At 63.7% G+C, this 22,580-nt stretch overlaps 3 protein-coding genes across 5 annotated transcripts; 2 read left to right on the plus strand and 1 right to left on the minus strand.

Moving 5' to 3' along the window:
- The first annotated feature begins 1,042 nt into the window (after positions 1-1,042).
- CARNS1 (carnosine synthase 1) lies at positions 1,043-10,284 on the plus strand. Its single transcript, XM_062604827.1, has 6 exons — positions 1,043-1,534; positions 4,443-4,623; positions 6,328-6,413; positions 8,316-8,547; positions 8,627-8,898; positions 9,024-10,284. Exons 1-6 carry the CDS (start codon positions 1,043-1,045, stop codon positions 10,248-10,250), a joined length of 2,490 nt encoding a protein of 829 aa, XP_062460811.1. The 3' UTR covers positions 10,251-10,284.
- A 4,096-nt stretch (positions 10,285-14,380) lies between these two features.
- RPS6KB2 (ribosomal protein S6 kinase B2) lies at positions 14,381-18,373 on the plus strand. 3 transcript variants are annotated; one of them, XM_062604826.1, is made up of 15 exons: positions 14,382-14,509; positions 15,514-15,548; positions 15,652-15,772; positions 15,865-15,933; positions 15,997-16,144; positions 16,232-16,289; positions 16,402-16,502; positions 16,640-16,730; positions 16,824-16,914; positions 17,040-17,147; positions 17,506-17,568; positions 17,649-17,726; positions 17,813-17,920; positions 17,999-18,111; positions 18,204-18,373. In XM_062604826.1, the coding sequence occupies exons 1-15, from the start codon at positions 14,438-14,440 to the stop codon at positions 18,370-18,372; spliced, it is 1,425 nt and encodes a 474-aa protein (XP_062460810.1). In that variant the 5' UTR covers positions 14,382-14,437; the 3' UTR covers position 18,373. The 3 variants fall into 3 exon arrangements, with proteins under 3 accessions (XP_062460808.1, XP_062460810.1, XP_062460809.1); XM_062604824.1 differs by having other exon boundaries at positions 14,381-14,509; positions 15,997-16,289; XM_062604825.1 differs by lacking the exon at positions 14,382-14,509 and having other exon boundaries at positions 15,245-15,548.
- Positions 18,374-19,864: 1,491 nt separating this feature from the next.
- PTPRCAP (protein tyrosine phosphatase receptor type C associated protein) lies at positions 19,865-20,340 on the minus strand (the record flags this gene model as incomplete). Its single annotated transcript, XM_062604828.1, has 1 exon — positions 19,865-20,340. A coding segment is annotated over one exon (435 nt), but the record flags the coding sequence as incomplete, so codon positions are not given.
- Between the last annotated feature and the right edge of the window lie 2,240 nt (positions 20,341-22,580).

Consider the following 22,580-nt stretch of genomic DNA (forward strand, 5'->3'; position numbering starts at 1 on the left):
TTGCCCCCATTAAATCCCATCCCATGCTGCTGGGTACCCCCCTTTATCCCCCATTCCCCCCATCTCCATCCCCATTGACCGCATCACCCCCCATTGGCCCCATTAAATCCCATCCATGGTGCTGGGTACCCCCATTCCCCCCCATCTCCATCCCCATTGACCCCCTCACTCCCCCCCAAGCCCTCGGTACGGCTCCCACCTCCCCCTCTCCCCGCAGGCTCCATGGTGCTGGGTACCCCCCATTCCCCCCATCTCCATCCCCATTGACCCCATTACACCCCAGTATCAGTGCCAAACCCCACCCCATCGTGCTGGGGGGCACCCACAGCATCACCCCCCTTATCCTCCTTACCTGTGTGTGTGCCCCCTTTACCCCCCCATTCCCCCCATCTCCATCTCCATTGACCCCATCACCCCCCAGTGCCCCCGTTAAATCCCATCCCATGCATCTGGGTACCCCCCTTTTACCCCCCATCTCCATCCCCATTGACCCCCTCACTCCCCCCCCAAGCCCTGGGTATGGGCCCCACCTCCCCCTCTCCCCGCAGGCTCCATGGTGCTGGGTACCCCCAATTCTCCCCCATCTCCATCCCCGTTGACCCTATTACACCCCAGTATCAGTGCCAAACCCCACAGCATCATCTCCCTTATCCTCCTTACATTGGCTGGGTACCCCCCTTTACCCCCCATTCCCTCCCCATCTCCATCCCCATTGACCCCATCACCCCCCATTGCCCCCGTTAAATCCCATCCCATGGTTCTGGGTACCCCCATTCCCCCCCATCTCCATCCCCATTGACCCCCTCACTCCCCCCCCAAGCCCTGGGTACGGCTCCCATCTCCCCCTCTCCCCGCAGTCTCCACGGTGCTGGGTACCCCCATTCCCCCCATCTCCATCCCCATTGACCGCATCACCCCCCATTGGCCCCATTAAATCCCATCCCATGGTGCTGGGTACCCCCCATCTCCATCCCCATTGACCCCCTCACTCCCCCCCAATCCCTCGGTACGTTCCCCATCTCCCCCTCTCCCCGCAGGCTCCATGGTTCTCTGCCTCTCTCCCTCCTGGGCCACCCGGGTGCCTTCCTCCTCCTCCCCGGGCTCCTTCTCCCTGCTGCTCACCCGCGGGGTCTCCTTCGGCGCCGGGGGCCGCAGCGCCCTCGAGTCCTTCTCTCCCCCCCGACGAGCCCATTACGTGCTGGGAGCCTACGGGCGATGGGGCGCGGAGCGGCGCTGGGTACCGGAGCTCACCCGGGACCTCGACTGCCCCACGGCGGGCACGGAGCCGCTCTGCCGCCGCCTCGAGGACCCGGTGCTGGGCCGCTGGGTGCTGGCGGAGCGGGCGGGCCTGGCCGTGCCCCCCTGCGTGGCGTTCGTCGGGGCCGCGGCCCCCGGAGCGGAGCTCCCCGAAGGGATGCGGGGAACCAGGGTGAGGCTGGTGCGGGTCCGGGGAGGCCCCGAGGAGAGGGAGAGAACGGTGCGGGAGGAGCTGAGGGCGTTCCTGGACGGGGCGGACATGGAGCGGTACCGGGAGGTGAGAGGGGGCAGGCGTGGGGGGGGGACGGGGACGGGACATGGGCAGCTGGGGGCATCCATGGGGCACGAATGGGGTATAGGGGGCATGGGGACACCCATAGGGCACAGCAGGGACATGGGGGGCATGGGGACACCCATGGGGCACAGCAGGGACATGGGGGGCATGGGGACACCCATGGGGCACAGCAGGGACATGGGGGGCATGGGGGGCATGGGGTGGACATGGGCATGGGGACACCCATGGGGCACGGCTGGGGTATAGGGGGCATGGGGGGCATGGGGACACCCATAGGGCACAGCAGGGACATGGGGGGGCATGGGGACACCCATGGGGCACGGCTGGGGTATAGGGGGCATGGGGGGCATGCGGACACCCATAGGGCACAGCAGGGACATGGGGGGTATGGGGGGCATGGGGGGAACATAGGCATGGGGACACCCATAGGGCACAGCAGGGACATGGGGGGCATGGGGACACCCATAGGGCACAGCAGGGACATGGGGGGCATGGGGACACATGGGGCACAGCAGGGACACATGGGGACACCCATGGGGGGGGACATGGGGACACCCATAGGGCACAGCAGGGACACGGCATGAACAGGGTACATGGGGGGCATGGGGGGCATGGGGTCACATGGGCATGGGGACACCCATGGGGCACGGCTGGGGTATAGGGGGCATGGGGGGGGGGCATGGCACAGGGGACATGGGGGGGCACATGGGGCACGGCTGGGGTATAGGGGGCATGGGGGGCATGGGGACATCCATAGGGCACAGCAGGGACATGGGGGGTATGGGGGGCATGGGGTGGACATGGGCATGGGGGCACCCATGGGGCACGGCTGGGGCATGGGGACACCCATAGGGCACAGCAGGGACATGGGGGGGCATGGGCATTGGGGGGACATGGGCATGGGGGCATGGGGACACCCATAGGGCACAGCAGGGACATGGGCATGGGGACACCCATAAGGCACAGCAGGGACAGGGGGAGCATGGGCATGGTGGGGCATGGGGACACCTATGGAGTACATGGGGGCACCCATGGGGCACAGCAGGGACATGGGGGGCATGGGGATATGTGGGGGCCATGGAGACACCCATAGGGCACAGCAGGGACATGAGGGGCATGGGGGCACCCATGGGGTATGGGGGGCATGAGGGGGAACGGGGGCACCCATGGGGCATAGTGGGGACATGGGCAGGGACATGTGGGGTATAAGGGGGACATGGGGGTCATGGGGACACCCATAGGGCACAGCAGGGACATGGGCATGGGGACACCTATGGAGTACGGGGGGACATGGGCAGGGATATGTGGGGTGTAAGGGGGACATGGGGGTCATGGGCATGCTCGGGCATGGCGGCACCCATGGGGTATCCAGGGGCACGCATGGGTCACACACCCGTGGGGTGTCACTGGGGACCCCAGGTGACAGGGGCCCCATGTGCTGGGTGGCTTTGGGGTGGTGGCGGTGGCACAGTGGGGGGGGTGACACACGTGGGTGATGCCGGTGCAGTGGGGTGCTATAGGATGCTATGGGGTCCTAAGGGGTGCTATGGGTGCTATGGGGCGCTATGGGGCTCTATGGGGCGCTGTGGGTGCTATGGGTGCTGTGGGGTGCTATAGGATGCTGTGGGGTTCTATAGGATGCTATGGGCTGCTATGGGTGCTGTGGGGTGCTATGAGTGCTATGGGGTGCTATAGGATGCTATGGGGCGCTAATGGGTGCTATGGGGCGCTATGGGTGCTATAGGATGTTATGAGGCTCTATGGGTCCTATGGGGCGCTATGGGTCCTATGGGGTGCTATGGGGTGCTATAGGATGCTATGGGGCGCTATGGGTCCTATGGGGCGCTATGGGTGCTATAGGATGATATACGGCGCTATGGGTGCTATGGGGCACTATGGGTGCTATAGGATGCTATATGGCGCTATGGGGTTCTATGGGGCACTATGGGTACTATAGGATGCTATATGGCGCTATGGGTGCTATGGTGCGCTATGGGCGCTATGGGGTTCTATGGGGCACTATGGGTACTATAGGATGCTATACGGCACTATGGGTGCTATGGTGCGTTATGGGTGCTATGGGGTTCTATGGGGCACTATGGGTGCTATAGGATGCTATACGGCGCTATGGGTGCTATGGGGCGCTATGGGTGCTATGGGGTTCTATGGGGTTCTATGGGGTGCTATGGGGTTCTATGGGGTTCTATGGGGTGCTATGGGGTTCTATGGGGTGCTATGGGGTTCTATGGGGTGCTCTGTGTTGCTATGGGGTTCTATGGGGTGCTATGGGGCTCTATGGGGTGCTATGGGGCTCTATGGGGTGCTCTGTGTTGCTATGGGGTTCCATGTGTTGCTATGGGGTGCTCTGTGTTGCTATGGGGTTCTATGGGGCGCTATGGGCGCTATGGGGTTCCATGTGTTGCTATGGGGCTCTATGGGGCTCTATGGGGTGCTATGGGGTGCTATGGGGCGCTATGGGGCTCTATGGGGCGCTGTGGGGTGCTCTGTGTTGCTATGGGGTTCCATGTGTTGCTATGGGGCTCTATGGGGCTCTATGGGGCTCTATGGGGCTCTATGGGGCTCTATGGGGCTCTATGGGGCGCTATGGGGCTCTATGGGGCGCTGTGGGGTGCTCTGTGTTGCTATGGGGCGCTATGGGTGCTATGGGGTTCCATGTGTTGCTATGGGGTGCTCTGTGTTGCTATGGGTCTCTATGGGTCTCTATGGGGCTCTATGGGGCGCTATGGGCGCTATGGGGTGCTATGGGGCTCTATGGGGCTCTATGGGGTGCTATGGGGTGCTCTGTGTTGCTATGGGGTGCTATGGGGTGCTGTGGGTCTCTATGGGTCTCTATGGGGCGCTATGGGGCGCTGTGGGCTCCTCCGCGCAGGTGTGGGTGCGCCCCGCGGGGTGGCGCTGGCGCGGGCCGGGCCCCCGCAGCACGCACGGGAAGGCGGCGGGGCCGGCGGTGGCGGGGGCGGTGGGAGCGCGGCTCCGGGCGCTGCGGGACGACGACGGCGTCCTCGTGGAGGCGCTCGTGCCCCCCGCGCGCGTGCCCGCGGCCCCCCCACGTAAGAGCCCCGAGATCGGGGGACCCCCCCCATCCCCCACCTTTGGGTCCCCATCCCCCCCTTTGGGTCCCCATCCCCCCCTTTGGGTCCCCCTCCCCCCCCTTTGGGTCCCCCTCCCCCCCTTTGGGTCCCCATCCCCCCCCTTTGGGTCCCCATCCCCCCCTTTGGGTCCCCATCCCCCCCCCCTTTGGGTCCCCATCCCCCCCCCTTTGGGTCCCCCTCCCCCCCCTTTGGGTCCCCATCCCCCCCTTTGGGTCCCCATCCCCCCCCTTTGGGTCCCCATCCCCCACCTTTGGGTCCCCATCCCCCCCTTTGGGTCCCCATCCCCCCCCCCTTTGGGTCCCCATCCCCCCCCTTTGGGTCCCCATCCCCCCCCCCTTTGGGTCCCCCTCCCCCCCCTTTGGGTCCCCATCCCCCCCCTTTGGGTCCCCATCCCCCCCTTTTGGTCCCCATCACCCCCTTTGGGTCCCCATCCCCCACCTTTGGGTCCCCATCCCCACCTTTGGGTCCCCATCCCCCCCTTTGGGTCCCCATCCCCCCCCTTTGGGTCCCCCTCCCCCACCTTTGGGTCCCCCTCCCCCACCTTTGGGTCCCCCTTCCCCCCATTGGGTCCCCATCACCCCCATTGGGTCCAAGCCCATCCCCTCCTGGGGGGACCCAACCTTGGGGTGCTGGGGTAGGGCGGGGAGGGGGGGGGGGGGGCCCCATGGTGGTGTGGGTCTGGACCCCCCATAGTGCCCTGGGGTAGGGGGGAAAGGGGCTACAGAGGGACCCCCAGAGAGGTGTGGGGCTGGGGGGGGGGAGATGGGGACGCTGGACCCCTATGGTGCCCTGGGGTGATGGAGGGGGGGATGAGGGTGACATTGGACCCCTATGGTGCCCTGGGGTGAAGGGGGGGGGATGATGGTGACATTGGACCCCTATGGTGCCCTGGGGTGATGGAGGTGGGGGGGATGAGGGTGACATTGGACCCCTATGGTGCCCTGGGGTGATGGAGGGGGGGATGATGGTGACATTGGACCCCTATGGTGCCCTAGGGTGATGGAGGGGGGGATGAGGGTGACATTGGACCCCTATGGTGCCCTAGGGTGATGGAGGGAGGGATGATGGTGACATTGGACCCCTATGGTGCCCTGGGATGGAGGGGGGGGATGATGGTGACATTGGACCCCTATGGTGCCCTAGGGTGATGGAGGGGGGGATGATGGTGACATTGGACCCCTACGGTGCCCTGGGGTGATGGAGGGGGGGGATGATGGTGACATTGGACCCCTATGGTGCCCTAGGGTGATGGAGGGGGGGATGATGGTGACATTGGACCCCTACGGTGCCCTGGGGTGATGGAGGGGGGGCAGTGTTCACATTAGACCCCTATAGTGCCCTGGGTTTGGGGGATAACGTGGCCCCAGCAGACCCTCAGAGTGGTGTGGGGTTGGGGTACGGGCACCTTGGACCCCTATAGTGCCCTGGGGTAGGGGGGGAAGGCTTCCACCCTAGACCCCCATGGCAGGGCAGGGTATTGGGGTGACCACCTCTGACCCCGCAGCCCCATGGGGCTGGCATCGCCCATACTGGAGCCCGGCACTGGGTTTGCCCAGGGCCACCAGTGCAGTGCCAGGAGCCATGGGGATGTGTGTGTGGGGGGGATCGGGCAGGGACCCCCGTCCCCGTGCGGCAGTGCCTGCCCTGCCCCTCGCCCCCCAGGCAGCCCAGCCCCACGGCTGCCCCTGGCCCTGCGCATCTGCACCCTGGTCTGCAGGTCCTGGGGGGACCGGCCCCAGCTCTGCCAGGTACGGGCGCTGCGGGTGGGGAGGGCTGAGCCTGCAGGGATGGGGCTGGGAGCACATGGATGCGTGCCCTGGTGGTCCTGGGTGACCCCCGGCTATGGGGCACATCCCCGTCCCACACACCCTAAGTGTCCATAGGTGATGGTGGCCATCCCCATGCCTTGGTGACCCTAAGTGTCCATAGGTGATGGTGGCCATCCCCATCCCCATGTCTTGGTGACCCTGCATGTCCATAGATGATGGTGGCCATCCCCATCCCCATGCCTTGGTGACCCTAAGTGTCCATAGGTGATGGTGGCCATCCCCATCCCCATGTCTTGGTGACCCTAAGTGTCCATAGGTGATGGTGGCCATCCCCATCCCCATGCCTTGGTGACCCTAAGTGTCCATAGATGATGGTGCCCATCCCCATATCTTGGTGACCCTAAGTGTCCATAGGTGATGGTGCCCATCCCCGTCCCCATGTCTTGGTGACCCTAAGTGTCCATAGGTGATGGTGGGCATCCCCATCCCCATGCCTTGGTGACCCTAAGTGTCCATAGATGATGGTGGCCATCCCCGTCCCCATGTCTTGGTGACCCTGCATGTCCATAGGTGATGGTGGCCATTCACATCCCCATATCTTGGTAGCCGGGTGTATCCCCAGGGCATGGTGGCCATCCCTGTCCCCATGCCTTGATCATGTCCCCAAGGTTTGGTGGCCATCCATGTCTATAGATTATGGTGCTCATCCATGTCCCCAAGCATTGGTGGCCCTATGTGAACCCAGGTCATGGTGGCCATCCACATGCCTTGATGCTCCTCAGTGGCCCTAGATTGTAGTGGCCATCCATGTCCCCATGTGTTGGTGGACCTCCAGGCTATGGTGGCCATCCATGTCCCCATGCCTTGGTCACGTCCCCATGCCTTGCTCACGTCCCCATGCCCTGGTCACATCCCCATGCCCTGTTACCCCTGCATAGCCCCAGTCTATGGGGTGACATCCCATGTCCCCATGCCCTGCTCACGTCCCCATGCCCCGTTGTCCCCGCGTGCCCCCAGTCTATGGGGTGACATCCCATGTCCCCATGCCCTGCTCACGTCCCCATGCCCTGGTCACGTCCCCATGCCCTGTTGTCCCCACGTGCCCCCAGTCTATGGGGTGACATCCCATGTCCCCATGCCCTGGTCACATCCCCATGCCCTGTTACCCCTGCATAGCCCCAGTCTATGGGGTGACATCCCATGTCCCCATGCCCTGATCACGTCCCCATGCCCTGATCACGTCCCCATGCCCTGGTCACGTCCCCATGCCCTGTTACCCCTGCATAGCCCCAGTCTATGGGGTGACATCCCATGTCCCCATACCTTGGTCACGTCCCCATGCCCTGTTACCCCTGCATACCCCCAGTCTATGGGGTGACATCCCATGTCCCCATGCCTTGCTCACGTCCCCATGCCTTGGTCACGTCCCCATACCTTGGTCACGTCCCCATGCCCTGTTACCCCTGCATAGCCCCAGTCTATGGGGTGACATCCCATGTCCCCATGCCTTGCTCACGTCTCCATACCCTGTTGTCCTGCATATCCTCAATCTATGATGGCCATCCATGTCCCCATGCCCTGATCACGTCCCCATGCCCTGTTACCCCTGCATATCCCCAGCCTATGGGGTGACATCCCATGTCCCCATGCCCTGATCACATCCCCATGCCCTGCTCACGTCCCCACGCCCTGGTCACATCCCCATGCCCTGCTCACATCCCCATGCCCTGTTGTCCCCACGTGCCCCCAGCCTATGGGGTGACATCCCATGTCCCCATGCCCTGCTCACATCCCCATGCCCCGTTGTCCCCGCGTGCCCCCATCCTCTGGGATACCCCCCCGCTCTCGGGGCTGCGGCCCCACACGGCGGTGTCCCCGCAGGTGTCGTGCTCCGTGGGGCACGCGGAGGCCCCGGTGCATCACGGCGCGGCGCTGCCGCAGGGGTTGGACTCCAGCCTGCGGCACTGGGGGGTGGCAGCCCCCGAGCAGCGCCAGGCCCTGGCCACGCGCCTGCGGGAGGCCGCCGAGGCCGCCATGGCCGCGGTCCTGGCCGTCGAGGCCGAGCTGAGCCCCGAGCAGCGCGGCGGCGCCCGTGCCCACACCGACATCATGGGTGAGCGTGGGGGGCGACACGTGGGGTGCCACCCCATGGCGATGGCGGTGGCATCGCTGAGCCCCATCCTCACCCCCAGGCGTGGACTTCTTGTTGGCGTGCGTGGACGACGCCTTGGAGCTGGTGGCCCTGTCCACCAACAGCCAGCGGTGCCTGGAGACCTGCCTGCTGGCCGAGGCTATGGGGCGCGCCGTGGGGCAGCCCCACGGTGACACGGCGCGGCTGCTGGCCGAGGCCATGCTGCACCGGGCGCAGCGTCGCCTCGTCGAGGGCAAGGACATCCTGCTCATCGGCGCCGGCGGCGTCAGCAAGAGTTTCGTCTGGGATGCAGCCCGTCACTACGGGCTGAGGGTGAGGATGGAGCTGAGCTCGGGATGCCGTGGGGCGCGCGGCTTCAGAGCGAACGCCGGCCCCCATGGGCCCATGTGGGGCCGGGCCCCCCTATGGGCGACGGCAACGCCTCTTTGGGGCCGCAGATCCACCTGGTGGAGTCGGACCCGGAGCACTTCGCGGCGGGGCTGGTGGAGAGCTTCCTGCCCTACGACAGCCGGGAGCACCGGCGGGACGAGGAGCACGCCGAGCGGGTGGCGGAGCTGCTGCGCTCCCGGGGCCTCCAGCCCCACGCCTGCCTCTCCTATTGGGATGACTGCGTGGTGCTGGCGGCTCTGGTGTGCGAGCGCTTGGGGCTGCGCTGCAGCCCGGCCGCCGCCGTCCGTGTGGCCAAGCACAAGAGCCGCACTCAGCAGCACCTGCGGAGCTGCAGCCGCGGCCGCCCGGCCCCGGCCGCCTTCGCCGTGCCCTGCTGCCGGCTGCAGAGCCACGGGGACGTGGAGCGGGCGGCGGCGGCCGTGCCCTTCCCGGCCGTGGCCAAACTGGAGTTCGGAGCCGGCGGCGTCGGGGTGAAGCTGGTGGAGAACCCCGAGCAGTGCCACGAACACGCGGCCCGGCTCTGGCGAGACCTGCGGGAGGACTCCGACCACCCCGGCATCGGCTTGGGCTGGGGCAACGCGATGCTGCTCATGGAGTACGTGCCCGGCACGGAGCACGACGTGGACCTGGTGCTCTTCGAAGGGCGCTTGATGGGCGCTTGGGTGTCCGACAACGGCCCCACGCGTCTGCCCGCCTGCCTGGAGACCGCCGCTTGCCTCCCGTCCTGCCTGCCCCCCGACCGGCAGGCGCAGCTGGTGCGGGCAGCCCTGCAGTGCTGCCTGGCCTGCGGGCTCCGCGACGGCGTCTTCAACGTGGAGCTCAAACTGGGGCCGGCCGGGCCGCGCTTGCTGGAGATCAACCCCCGCATGGGGGGGTTCTACCTCCGCGACTGGATCCGGGAGGTCTACGGCGCCGACCTGCTCCTGGCGGCCGTGCTGGTGGCCTTGGGGCTGCCGCCGGTGCTGCCCGCCCGGCCCGCGCCCCGCACGCATTTGGCCGGGGTGATGTGCTTGGGCTCGGAGCACGGAGCCGTGCTGGGGGCCGGCGGGGCGCTGCGGGCGCTGCGGGAGCTGCAGAGCCGGGGGCTCGTCCGCCTCAACCGGCTCTTCGAGGAGACGGCGGCCGACGGCGACTACGAGGAGCCCTGCCTGAGCGTGGCGTGCGCCGCCGAGACGAGGGCCGAGGCTTGTGCGCGTCTGCTGACGCTCTGCCAGGCGCTGGGCATCGACTCCCCGCGGTACCCGGTGGAGCATTTCCTCTCGCACTTCAAATAGCGGCGGGGACGGAGCGGGATGGACGGGATGGACGGGACGGGCACCCAGGCTCTGCCCTCCTGCCCCCTCCTGCAGCAGCGCTGCCCCAGCAGCCCCGCAGCACCGTGAAACACCATCCCCTGCCGTCCCATCATATGATATCCCATCCCATGACATCCCCTGGCATGCCCTGAATCCCCTGGCATCCCGTCCTCTGGCACCCTATCCCCTGGCATCCCGTCCCCTGGCACCCTATCCCATGGCATCCCATCCCCTGGCACCCTATCCCATGGCATCCCATCCTCTGGCACCCTAACCCATGGCATCCCGTCCTCTGGCACCCTATCCCCTGGCATCCCATCCCCTGGCATCCTGTCCTCTGGCATCCCATCCTCTGGCACCCTAACCCCTGGCATCCCGTCCCCTGGCACCCTATCCCCTGGCATCCCATCCCCTGGCATCCCGTCCTCTGGCATCCCATCCCCTGGCACCCTATCCCATGGCATCCCATCCCCTGGCACCCTATCCCATGGCATCCCATCCTCTGGCACCCTAACCCCTGGCATCACGTCCCCTGGCTCCTCTGGCTCCAAGTTCCCTGCCCCGGTGACTCATCCCCTGGCATCCGATTCCATTCTGGCACCCGTCCCCTGACACCCTACCCCATGACATCCCATCCCCTGGCAACCCCTTCCTTGGCATCCTCTTTCCCTGCTTTGGTGACCCATCTGGAGCATCTCACTCCACCCTGGCACCCCATCCTCCGGTATCTCCCAACGCCCTGGTACTCCGTTCCCTGCTCCCCAACACCCCCAATCTCCTGCCCTGGCACCTCGTCCCATGGCAAGCCCTGGCATCCCATCCCCTGGCTCCCCTCATCCCAATTCCCTGCCCTGGCACCTCCAAACCCTGTTCCAGCAGCCCCTGCCCCCATACTTGTGGGGTCTGGTGTCCCTCCTGTGCCAGGGGACAGGCAGGGCACACACACCAGCGTGGGAAGACCCTACAACAACAAAGCAGTGTGGGGGAGACCCTACAATAACAAACCATCATGGGAGAGACCCCACAGTACCAGACTGAGGTGGTCCTCAATACACACAGTCCCTGTAATGCCAGAGACCCTACAACAACAGTAGCGACCCTATAATAACAATAACACAGCCCCTGTAGTGCCTGAGACCCTACAATAACAGTAGTGACCCCATAATAACACACAGTTCCTGTGTGCCTGAGACCCTACAATAACAGCAGTGACCCCATAATAACACACAGTTCCTGTAGTGCCTGAGACCCTACAATAACAGCAGTGACCCCATAATAACACACAGTTCCTGTAGTGCCTGAGACCCTACAATAACAGTAGTGACCCCATAATAACACACAGCTCCTGTAGTGCCTGAGACCCTACAATAACAGTAGTGACCCCATAATAACACACAGTTCCTGTAGTGCCTGAGACCCTACAATAACAGTAGTGACCCCATAATAACACACAGTTCCTGTAGTGCCTGAGACCCTACAATAACAGTAGTGACCCCATAATAACACACAGTTCCTGTAGTGCCTGAGACCCTACAATAACAGTAGTGACCCCATAATAACACACAGCTCCTGTAGTGCCTGAGACCCTACAATAACAGTAGTGACCCCATAATAACACACAGTTCCTGTAGTGCCTGAGACCCTACAATAGCAATAGTGACCTTACAATAATACGCAGTCCCTGTGTGCCTTAAACCCTACAATAACAGCAGTGACCCTACAATAATACACAGCCCCTACAGTGCCTGAGACTCTACAATAACAAACAGCCTTGTAGCACCAGAGACCCTACAATAACAATAGTGACCCTACAGTAATACAGCCCCGATAGTGCCTAAGACTCTGCAATAACAAACAGCCCTATAGTGCCAGTGACCCTACAACACCAGCAACCTACAATAACACATAACCCCTGTAATGCTTGAGACCCTACAATAACAGTAGCGACCCTACAGTAACACACGGCCCCCATAGTGCCAGAGACCCTACAATAATACACAAACCTTACAGTGCCTGAGATCCTACAGTGACAGTAGCAACCCTACAACAACACACCGCTCCTATAGTGCCTGAGATCCTACAACAACACACAATCCATAGCGTGCCTGAGACCCTACATTAACAGTAGCGACCCTACAACAACACACAATCCCTATAGTGCCTAAGACCCTACATTAACAGTAGCGACCCTACAATAATACATAATCCCTATAGTGCCCCAGATCCTACAATAACAGTAGCGACCCTACAACAACACACAGCGCCTACAGAGCCTGAGACCCTACAATAACAGTAGTGACCCTACAACAACACACAGTGCCTATAGAGCCTGAGACCCTACAATAACAGCAGCGACCCTACAACACCACACAGCGCCTATAGAGCCTGAAACCCTACAATAACAGTAGCGACCCTACAATAACACACAGCGCCTATAGAGCCTGAAACCCTACAATAACAATAGCAACCCTACAATAACACACAGCGCCTACAGAGCCTGAAACCCTACAATAACAGCAGCGACCCTACACCACCACACAGCGCCTATAGAGCCTGAGACCCTGCAATAACAGTAGCGACCCTACAACACACAGTGCCTATAGAGCCTGAGACCCTGCAATAACAGCAGCGACCCTACAACACACAGCGCCTATAGAGCCTGAGACCCTGCAATAACAGCAGCGACCCTACAACAACACACAGCGCCTATAGAGCCTGAGACCCTGCAATAACAGCAGCGACCCTACAACAACACACAGCGCCTATAGAGCCTGAGACCCTGCAATAACAGCAGCGACCCTACAACAACACACAGTGCCTATAGAGCCTGAGCCCCTACAATAACAGCAGCGACCCCACAACAACACACAGTGCCTATAGAGCCTGAGACCCTACAATAACAGTAGCGACCCTACACCACCACACAGCGCCTATAGAGCCTGAGACCCTACAATAACAGTAGCGACCCTACAACAACACACAGCGCCTATAGAGCCTGAGACCCTACAATAACAGTAGCGACCCTACAACAACACACAGCGCCTATAGAGCCTGAGACCCTACAATAACAGTAGCGACCCTACAACAACACACAGCGCCTATAGAGCCTGAAACCCTACAATAACAGTAGCGACCCTACAATAACACACAGTGCCTATAGAGCCTGAGACCCTACAATAGCAGCAACGACCCTACAATAACACACAGCGCCTATAGAGCCTGAGACCCTACAATAACAGCAGCGACCCTACAATAACACACAGCGCCTATAGAGCCTGAGACCCTACAATAACAGCAGCGACCCTACAACACACAGTGCCTATAGAGCCTGAGACCCTACAATAACAGCAGCGACCCTACAACACACAGCGCCTATAGAGCCTGAGACCCTACAATAACACACAGCGCCTATAGAGCCTGAGCCCCTACAATAACAGCAGCGACCCTACAATAACACACAGTGCCTATAGAGCCTGAGACCCTACAATAACAGCAGCGACCCTACAACAACACACAGCGCCTATAGAGCCTGAGACCCTACAATAACAGCAGCGACCCTACAATAACACACAGCGCCTATAGAGCCTGAGACCCTACAATAACAGCAGCGACCCTACAACACCACACAGTGCCTATAGAGCCTGAAACCCTACAATAACAGTAGCGACCCTACAACACACAGTGCCTATAGAGCCTGAAACCCTACAATAACAGCAGCGACCCTACAACAACACACAGTGCCTATAGAGCCTGAGACCCTACAATAACAGCAGCGACCCTACACCACCGCAGAGCCCCCATAGTGCCCCGGACCCCACACCGCCACTGGCGACCCTACAATAACCCGTGCTCCGCAGCCTCACACTGACACCGCTGCCCTACAGCAACGCAACATCGTGGGGGGGTTTTGGGGATGCCTCCCCCTCCTCCTCCCGGGATCCCCCCCCATCTGTCGTCACCGATGACGTCACGGGAGGCCGCATTAAAGGCTGTGAGCGGCGGCGCTGGCTCCGTTGTTGTCCTTGGGTGACCCCGTCTGTGCCCCCCCCCCCCCCCATAGGGCAGCGGGAGGGGCGGGGCGACGGGAGGAGTGAGGGGCGGGGCTACGGGGAAGGGGGCGGGGCCATCGGGGCGGGTCCCGCCGGGGTCCCGGTAACGGCGCCGTCATGGCGGGGGTGTTCGATATCGACCTGGAGACCGAGGAGGGCAGCGACGGCGACGAGACCGAGATGGGCGCCGTGAGCGGACACCGGGGAGGGGGGCACCGGCACCGGCACCGGCACCGGAGGGGATCGGGGGCGATCGCGATAGGGACCCGGTGGGGAGGGGGGCGCCGATAGGGGCTGGAGCGGGGTGAGCGGTGCCGGGACCCGGGGGGGGGGGACACCGGGAGGGGAACGGGACACGGGGGTCCCGGTCCGGAGCCCCCCCGGTGCGGCCGCGCACGGGGAGGTTCCTACCGGGAAGGGCCCAGCTCAGCCCAAAAGCATCCGGATGGGCCGGTGTGGGGCACCTCGCCCTGTTCTGCCATGGGTGCTGCCTGCGTGTCATGGGGGCCCTGCCTGCTGTGGGTGCTGCCTGCTGTGGGTGCTGCCTGCTGTGGGTGCCCTGCTTGCCATGGGTGCCCTGTCTGCCGTTGGTGCTCCATGTCCCTTGGTGCCCCCGTCTGCCGTAGGTCCCCTGCCTGCCCTACGTGCTGTGGGGCCCCTGCTCGTCATGGGGCTCCTGCTCGCCATGGGGCCCCTGTCTGCCCTACGTGCTATGGGACCTCCCTGTCTGCTACCCTGCTGCAGGCACCCTGCCTGTCGTGGGGCCCCTGTCTGCTTACTGCCACCCTGCCTTCTATGGGTGCTGTCTGCCTGCTTTGGGTCCCATGCCTGCCATGGGTGCTGCCTGCAAGGGGTCCCCTGCCTGCTATCCTGCTGCAGACACCCTGCCTACCATGGGTGCTGCCTGCCCTACATGCCTACCACACTGTCATGGGCACCCTGCCTGCCGTGGGTGCTGCCTGCCTGCTGTGGGCACCCTGCCTTGGGTCCCCTGCCTACCAAGGGTGCTGCCTCCCACGGGTGATGTTTGCTGTGGGTGCTGCCTGCAATGGGTCCCCTGCCTGCTGTGGGTGCTGCCTGCAATGGGTCCCCTGCCTGCTGTGGGTGCTGCCTGCAATGGGGCCCCTGCCTGCTGTGGGTGCTGCCTGCTATGGGTCCTCTCCCCACCACTGACCATGGGTTCCCTCCCGCAGGAGATGGAGCTGGAGCCCCGGGGAAACGGCCTGGAGTAAGTGAGGGTTCAGGCCAGGGGTGAGCAGTGGGGCAGGCCATGGGGCAGGCAGGGGTACAGGCAGCGGTACAGGCAGGGTCTCCATCCCTTCTCCCTCCAGACCAGTGGGTCACTACGAGGAGATCGAGATCTCGGAGAGCAGCGTCAACAACGGCCCCGAGCACATCGGGCCCCACTGCTTCGAGCTGCTCCGCGTGCTGGGCAAGGGCGGCTACGGCAAGGTGTGGGTCACAGGGGGCTGGAGGACACCCCCCCCCCCCAAATTCTGTGGTCCCAATGGCCCTCCCCACTCAACCCTTCCCCATCATTCCAGGTATTCCAGGTCCGCAAAGTGCAGGGCACCAACACGGGGAAGATCTTCGCCATGAAGGTCCTGAAGAAGGTAGAGCTGCCCCGGCCCCCCCGGCCCCCCCGGGGAGCCCCCCGCTCACCGCGTCCCCCCCAGGCCAAGATCGCCTGCAACGCCAAGGACACGGCGCACACGAGGGCCGAGAGGAACATCCTGGAGGCCGTCAAGCATCCCTTCATCGTGGACCTCATCTACGCCTTCCAGACGGGCGGCAAGCTCTACCTCATCCTGGAGTGCCTCAGTGGTAAACTTGGGGGGCAGTTTTGGGGGGGGGGGGTCCTATTACGGGCTATGGCACGGGGGGGGCCCCACTCATGGTGTGTTTATGAAGGTGGAGAGCTCTTCATGCAGCTGGAGCGTGAGGGGATCTTCCTGGAGGACACCGCTTGGTAGGGATGGGGATGGGGGGTACGGGATGGAGGGGAAAAGGGGGGGGGGGGTAGGACCGGTAGCATCAATCACAGACACCCCCCCCCGGACCCCCTCTTCCATTGGCACCAGTTTCTACCTGAGTGAGATCACGCTGGCACTGGGCCACCTGCACTCCCATGGCATCATCTACCGCGACCTCAAGCCGGAGAACATCATGCTCAACAGCCAAGGTGGGCTTGGGGGCTGTAAGGGGGGGTCTCCAAGGGATTTAAGGGGCTTGGTTTGGAGGGGGTGTCCCCATGATGGGCTCCAACCCATCCCACCCTGTGATGCTGTGGTCCCCCCCCAACAACTCCGTCTGCCGCAGGCCACATCAAGCTGACGGACTTCGGGCTGTGCAAGGAGTCCATCCACGACGGGGCCGTCACCCACACCTTCTGCGGCACCATTGAGTACATGTAATGGGGAGGGATGGGGGGAGAAGGTCCCGTCCCACACCCCATATCCTACCTCAGGAACCCCCCCCCCCCCCCTTTTATCCCCTCCCTAAGGGCCCCCGAGATCCTGGTGCGCAGCGGGCACAACCGGGCCGTGGACTGGTGGAGCCTGGGCGCCTTGATGTACGACATGCTCACAGGATCGGCAAGTCCCAGCCCTGCTCTTTCCTTTCCATGGGGTTTTGGGGTCTTGGGGGGGGGTTAGGTTAAAGGGGGGGTCCCCATTGGGGTGATAACGGAGCCTTCCTCGCCGCCCGGGGCCTCTCGCAGCCGCCCTTCACCGCTGAGAACCGCAAGAAGACCATAGATAAGATCCTCAAGGGCAAGCTGGTGCTGCCGCCGTACCTGACTCCCGATGCGCGGGACCTCCTCAAGAAGGTACCCCCCAAACCGCCCCCCACTTGGTTATGTAGGTCCCACCAAAACACCCCCCATATCCCATTCCATCCCTTATGTAGGTCCCACCAAAACACCCCCCATATCCCATTCCATCCCTTATGTAGGTCCCACCAAAACACCCCCCATATCCCATTCCATCCCTTATGTAGGTCCCACCAAAACACCCCCCCATATCCCATTCCATCCCTTATGTAGGTTCTACCGAAACACCCCCCCATATCCCATTCCATCCCTTATGTAGGTCCTACCAAAACACCCCCCATATCCCATTCCATCCCTTATGTAGGTCCCACCAAAACACCCCCCATATCCCATTCCATCCCCTTTTCTCTTCCAGTTCCTCAAGAGAAACCCCAACCAGCGGGTTGGGGGGGGCCCTGGCGATGCGGCCGATGTGCAGGTACAGACAGGGGCATGGGTTCAAGGGGGACACCCCCCCCCCGTTTTCCTCCTACCTGACCCCCCCATGGATACCCACAGAAGCAGCCCTTCTTCCGCCACATCAATTGGGATGACCTGCTGGCCCGCAGGCTGGACCCCCCCTTCAAACCGTGCCTGGTACGGATGGCCATGGGATGGGGTGTTTGGGGGGCAGGACACACACTGGGGGGCTCCATGGGAGCACCCATGGGTCCCCCCCATAGCAATCAGAGGAGGACGTGAGCCAGTTCGACACCCGCTTCACGCGCCAGACGCCCGTCGACAGCCCTGATGATGCTGCCATCAGTGAAAGTGCCAACCAGGCCTTCCTGGTATGGGGGTGGGATGGGGGTCACTTGTGGGGCTTGGGGGGGGGGGGTCCCCAAGCCCTGACACCCGACTGCCTGCAGGGCTTCACCTACGTGGCCCCCTCGGTGCTGGAGAGCATCAAGGAGGGGTTCTCCTTCCAGCCCAAGGTGCGCTCCCCACGGCGCCTCAACAGCAGCCCCCGAACCCCCGTCAGGTACCATTGGGGGGGGGGGGGGCTTGTTTCCCCTATGGGTGGGTTGAGGTGCCCCCCATTCACCCCCTTATTCGTGTGTCCCCCCCCCCAAGCCCTGTGAAGTTCTCCCCCTTCGACGCCTTCAAGCCGGGGGCATCGGGGGAGCCGATGGAGCTGGGGCCCAGCCTGCCCCCCCCCCCCGAGGGCACGGCCCCACTGCCCATCAAGCCCTCGGGGGGCACCAAGAAGCAGAAGGGGGGGCGCGGCCGAGTGCCCAGGTAGGGGTGGGAGGGGGGGGGGGGGGGTGGTGGGGGGCCCGGTGCCCCACATGAGGTGGGGGGGGGGGGGCACTGATGCTGCTTGTGCTGCCCCCCCCCGCCAGGCAGGGCCGGGTTTGGGGGTGCGGGGTGGGGGGGGGGGGGACCCCCCCGCTGGTGTCGGGGCCCCCCCCCCCCCCCCGGGGTGTCCCAGTGTCCCTATGGGGCAGGCTGGGGGATGTGGGGCGATTAAAGGATGTGATGAGGCCGTGGGGGTCCTGTGCTTGGGGGCGGGGGGGGGATAGAAGTGGGGGGGGCAAGGGAGCCGATACCCCCCCCAGGGCAGAGGGCAGGCTCCGCCCCCTGCGCTAAACCCCGCCCATTTATGAAGCCACGCCTCCTTTCCCTAGGAGCCGCCCTGCCCATTGAACGGGTGTTCATCCATAGGCCACGCCCCCTAAGCCTTAGCTCCACCCACTTCCCACCGAGCCCCGCCCATTCAAGGTGGCAGAGCCGCCCTTCCATTCATGGCGCCCGGGGCAGCGCAGCCAATCAGGAGGCTGCGCTGGGGGGCGGGAAGGAGGAGGGGTCACACGAGGGCATGGGGGGGGGGGGGGGCAAAGGGTGTCACAGGGCATGGGGGTCTCATAGGGGTTTGGGGTGTCACAGGGGATGGGGGGTGTCACAGGGTATTGGGGGTGACACGGGGTATTGGGGTGTCACAGGGGATGGGGGTGTCACAGGGGATGGGGGTGTCACAGGGGATAGGGGGTGACACGGGGTGTTGGGGTGTCAATGTTTTGGGGTGTCACAGGGTGCTGGGGTGTCACAGGGTATTGGGGTGTCACAGGGTGTTGGGGTGTCACAGGGTGCTGGGGTGTCACAGGGGATGGGGGGTGACACAGAGTATTGGGGTATCAGTGTATTGGGTGTCACAGGGTGTTGGGGTGTCAGTGTTTTGGGGTGTCACAGGTGTTGGGGTGTCACAGAGCATGGGGGTGACACAGGGTATTGGGGTGTCAGTGTATTGGGGTGTCACAGGGTGTTGGGGTGTCACAGGGGATAGGTGACACGGTATTGGGGTGACACAGGATCTTGGGGTATCAGTGTATTGGGGTGTCACAGGGGATAGGTGACACGGTATTGGGGTGTCAGTGTATTGGGGTGACACAGGGTATTGGGGTGTCACAGGTGATAGGTGACACGGTATTGGGGTGACACAGGGTATTGGGGTGACACAGGGTGTTGGGGTGTCACAGGGGATAGGTGACACAGGGTATTGGGGTGTCAGTGTATTGGGGTGACACAGGTGGTGGGGTGACACAGGGTGTTGGGGTGTCACAGGGGATAGGTGACACAGGGTGTTGGGGTGTCAGTGTATTGGGGTGACACAGGGTGTTGGGGTGTCACAGGGGATAGGTGACACGGTATTTGGGTGACACAGGGTGTTGGGGTGTCAGTGTTTTGGGTGACACAGGGTGTTGGGGTGACACAGGGTATTGGGGTGACACAGGGTGTTGGGGTGTCAGTGTTTTGGGGTGTCACAGGTGTTGGGGTCTCACAGAGCAGTGACGTGGGGCTGCGCGTCCCCCCACGCCGCCGTCCCCGAGAACGCATGGAGCTCCCTGAGCAGAGCCTCGGCGCTGCCCCCCTCCGCCTGCCCCACACTTGGGGGGCTCTCCCCGGCTCCCGCGTCTGCTTCGGCCTCTTCCTCCTCCTCGTCCCCATCCTCGCCCCCGGGCTCCTCCACCGGATCCCCCGCCGGCCGCAGCCGCCGCCAGCGCCTCCGCAGCCCCTCCAGCGCCCTCCGGCCCATGGGGCTGGGGCGGTAGCGCCCGGCCGAGAGGCGGCAGAGGTGGTGCCAGGCCAGCGCCAGCCCCACGGCGAGGCAGAGCAGGAGCCCCAGCAGCGCGCCCACGGCGCGGTCACTGCGCGGCCCCACCGGGTCCCCCGCGGCCACGGCCACGGCGAGCGCCAGCAGCACCGCGGGGCCCTGCGGGCAGAGAGCGGGGCCGGGATGGGGTCAGCGCCCGCCCCCCGGAGCCGAGGGATGGGGCATGGAGGTGACCCCCAAAACCCCGGGCCCCGTGACGGGAAGCTGCGGTCTGGAGGGAGCTATGGGGAGCTATGGGGAGAGGAGCGGGTGCTGCCTCCGCTGCGCGCGGACCCATGGGTCCCTTCGTGCCGGGATGCGGACCCACAGCATCCGCATCAGCACGGGGATGGGGATGGGGATGGGGCTGGGGATGGGACCCACCCCGCTCCGCACCCATAGCGTTTAGCGCAGGACATCAGCCCCCAATCCAACCGTGCTACCCTGAGCCCCAACATCTCCCTCCCAGCCCCACTGTGCTGCTTGCACCCCTAAACCTGCCCCCCAACCCAACAGGACATCACCCCCCCAGCCCCACTGTGCTGCTTTCACCCCTAAACCTGCCCCCCAACCCAACCGTGCTACCCTGAACCCCAAAACCACCCCCCCAGCCCCACTGTGCTGCTTTCACCCCAAAAAACAGCCGTGCCACCCTGAACCCCAACATCACCCCCCCAGCCCCATTGTGCTGCTTTCACCCCTAAACCTGCCCCCCAACCCAACCGTGCTACCCTGAACCCCCAAATGCCCCCCCCAGCCCCACTGTGCTGCTTTCACCCCTAAACCTGCCCCCCAACCCAACCGTGCTACCCTGAACCCCAACATCACCCCCCCAGCCCCACTGTGCTGCTTGCACCCCTAAACCTGCCCCCCAACCCAACCGTGCTACCCTGAACCCCCAAATGCCCCCCCCAGCCCCACTGTGCTGCTTGCACCCCTAAACCTGCCCCCAACCCAACCGTGGTACCCTGAACCCCAAAACCACCCCCCCCAGCCCCATTGTGCTGCTTGCACCCCAAAAAACAGCCCCCCAATCCAACCGTGCCACCCTGAACCCCAACATCACCCCCCCAGCCCCATTGTGCTGCTTTCACCCCTAAACCTGCCCCCCAACCCAACGGTGCTACCCTGAACCCCAAAACCACCCCCACAGCCCCACTGTGCTGCTTGCACCCCTAACCCTGCCCCCCAACCCAACCGTGCTACCCTGAACCCCAAAATGCCCCCCCCAGCCCCACTGTGCTGCTTGCACCCCTAAACCTGCCCCCCAACCCAACCGTGCTACCCTGAGCCCCAACATCACCCCCCCAGCCCCACTGTGCTGCTTGCACCCCTAAGCCTGCCCCCCAACCCAACCGTGCCACCCTGAACCCCAAAACCATCCCCCCAGCCCCACTGTGCTGCTTTCACCCCAAAACCTGCCCCCAACCGTGTTACCCTGAACCCCAAAACCCCCCCCAGCCCCACTGTGCTGCTTGCACCCCTAACCCTGCCCCCCAACACAACCGTGCTACCCTGAGCCCCAAAACCCCCCCCAGCCCCACTGTGCTGCTTTCACCCCTAAATCTGTCCCCCAACTGTGCTACCCTGAACCCCAACATCACCCTCCCAGCCCCACTGTGCTGCTTGCACCCCTAAACCTGCCCCCAACCCAACCGTGCTACCCTGAACCCCCAAAACACCCCACCCAGCCCCACTTTGCTGCTTGCACCCCTAAACCTGCCCCCCAACACAACCGTGCTACCCTGAACCCCAAAACCACCCCCCCAGCCCCACTGTGCTGCCCTGAAGGCCCCAATTGCTCCCCAGTTCCACCACGTTAGCCCCATTCTACCCTCACCCCCCAACCTCACCATGTTACCCTGAACCCCAAAACTTCCCTCTGCCCCCTTTACCCCACTGCACCACCCCAGCACAGGCCCCACTGTGCCCCCCCCTTGGCCCCACTGTGGAACGATCTGCCCCCCCCCCCAGGACCCACAACTGCTGCCCCCCATCTCAACCCATGGGACAACACCAAGTAGGGGGTTTGGGGGGGGGCAAATTGGAATGAAACAGAGCCCCCCCCCCCATTTAGCAGGGAAACTGAGGCAGTGGAAGGGTTTGCCCCCCCCCAAGTTCGCTCCCATTGTGGGGCTGCCCCCCCCCCTTCCCCCCCCATGGGTCCCATTCACCCCATAGGTCCCCGTTCACCCCATGGGTCCCGTTCACCCCATGGGTCCCGTTCACCCCATAGGTCCCGTTCACCCCATGAGCCCCGTTCACCCCATAGGTCCCGTTCACCCCATGGGTCCCGTTCACCCCATAGGTCCCCGTTCACCCCATAGGTCCCGTTCACCCCATGAGCCCCGTTCACCCCA

This window comes from Pezoporus occidentalis, unplaced genomic scaffold, assembly GCF_034315485.1.
Source record: "Pezoporus occidentalis ecotype Australia unplaced genomic scaffold, CSIRO_AGI_Poc_V1 ctg887, whole genome shotgun sequence".
Taxonomy (NCBI): domain Eukaryota; kingdom Metazoa; phylum Chordata; class Aves; order Psittaciformes; family Psittacidae; genus Pezoporus; species Pezoporus occidentalis.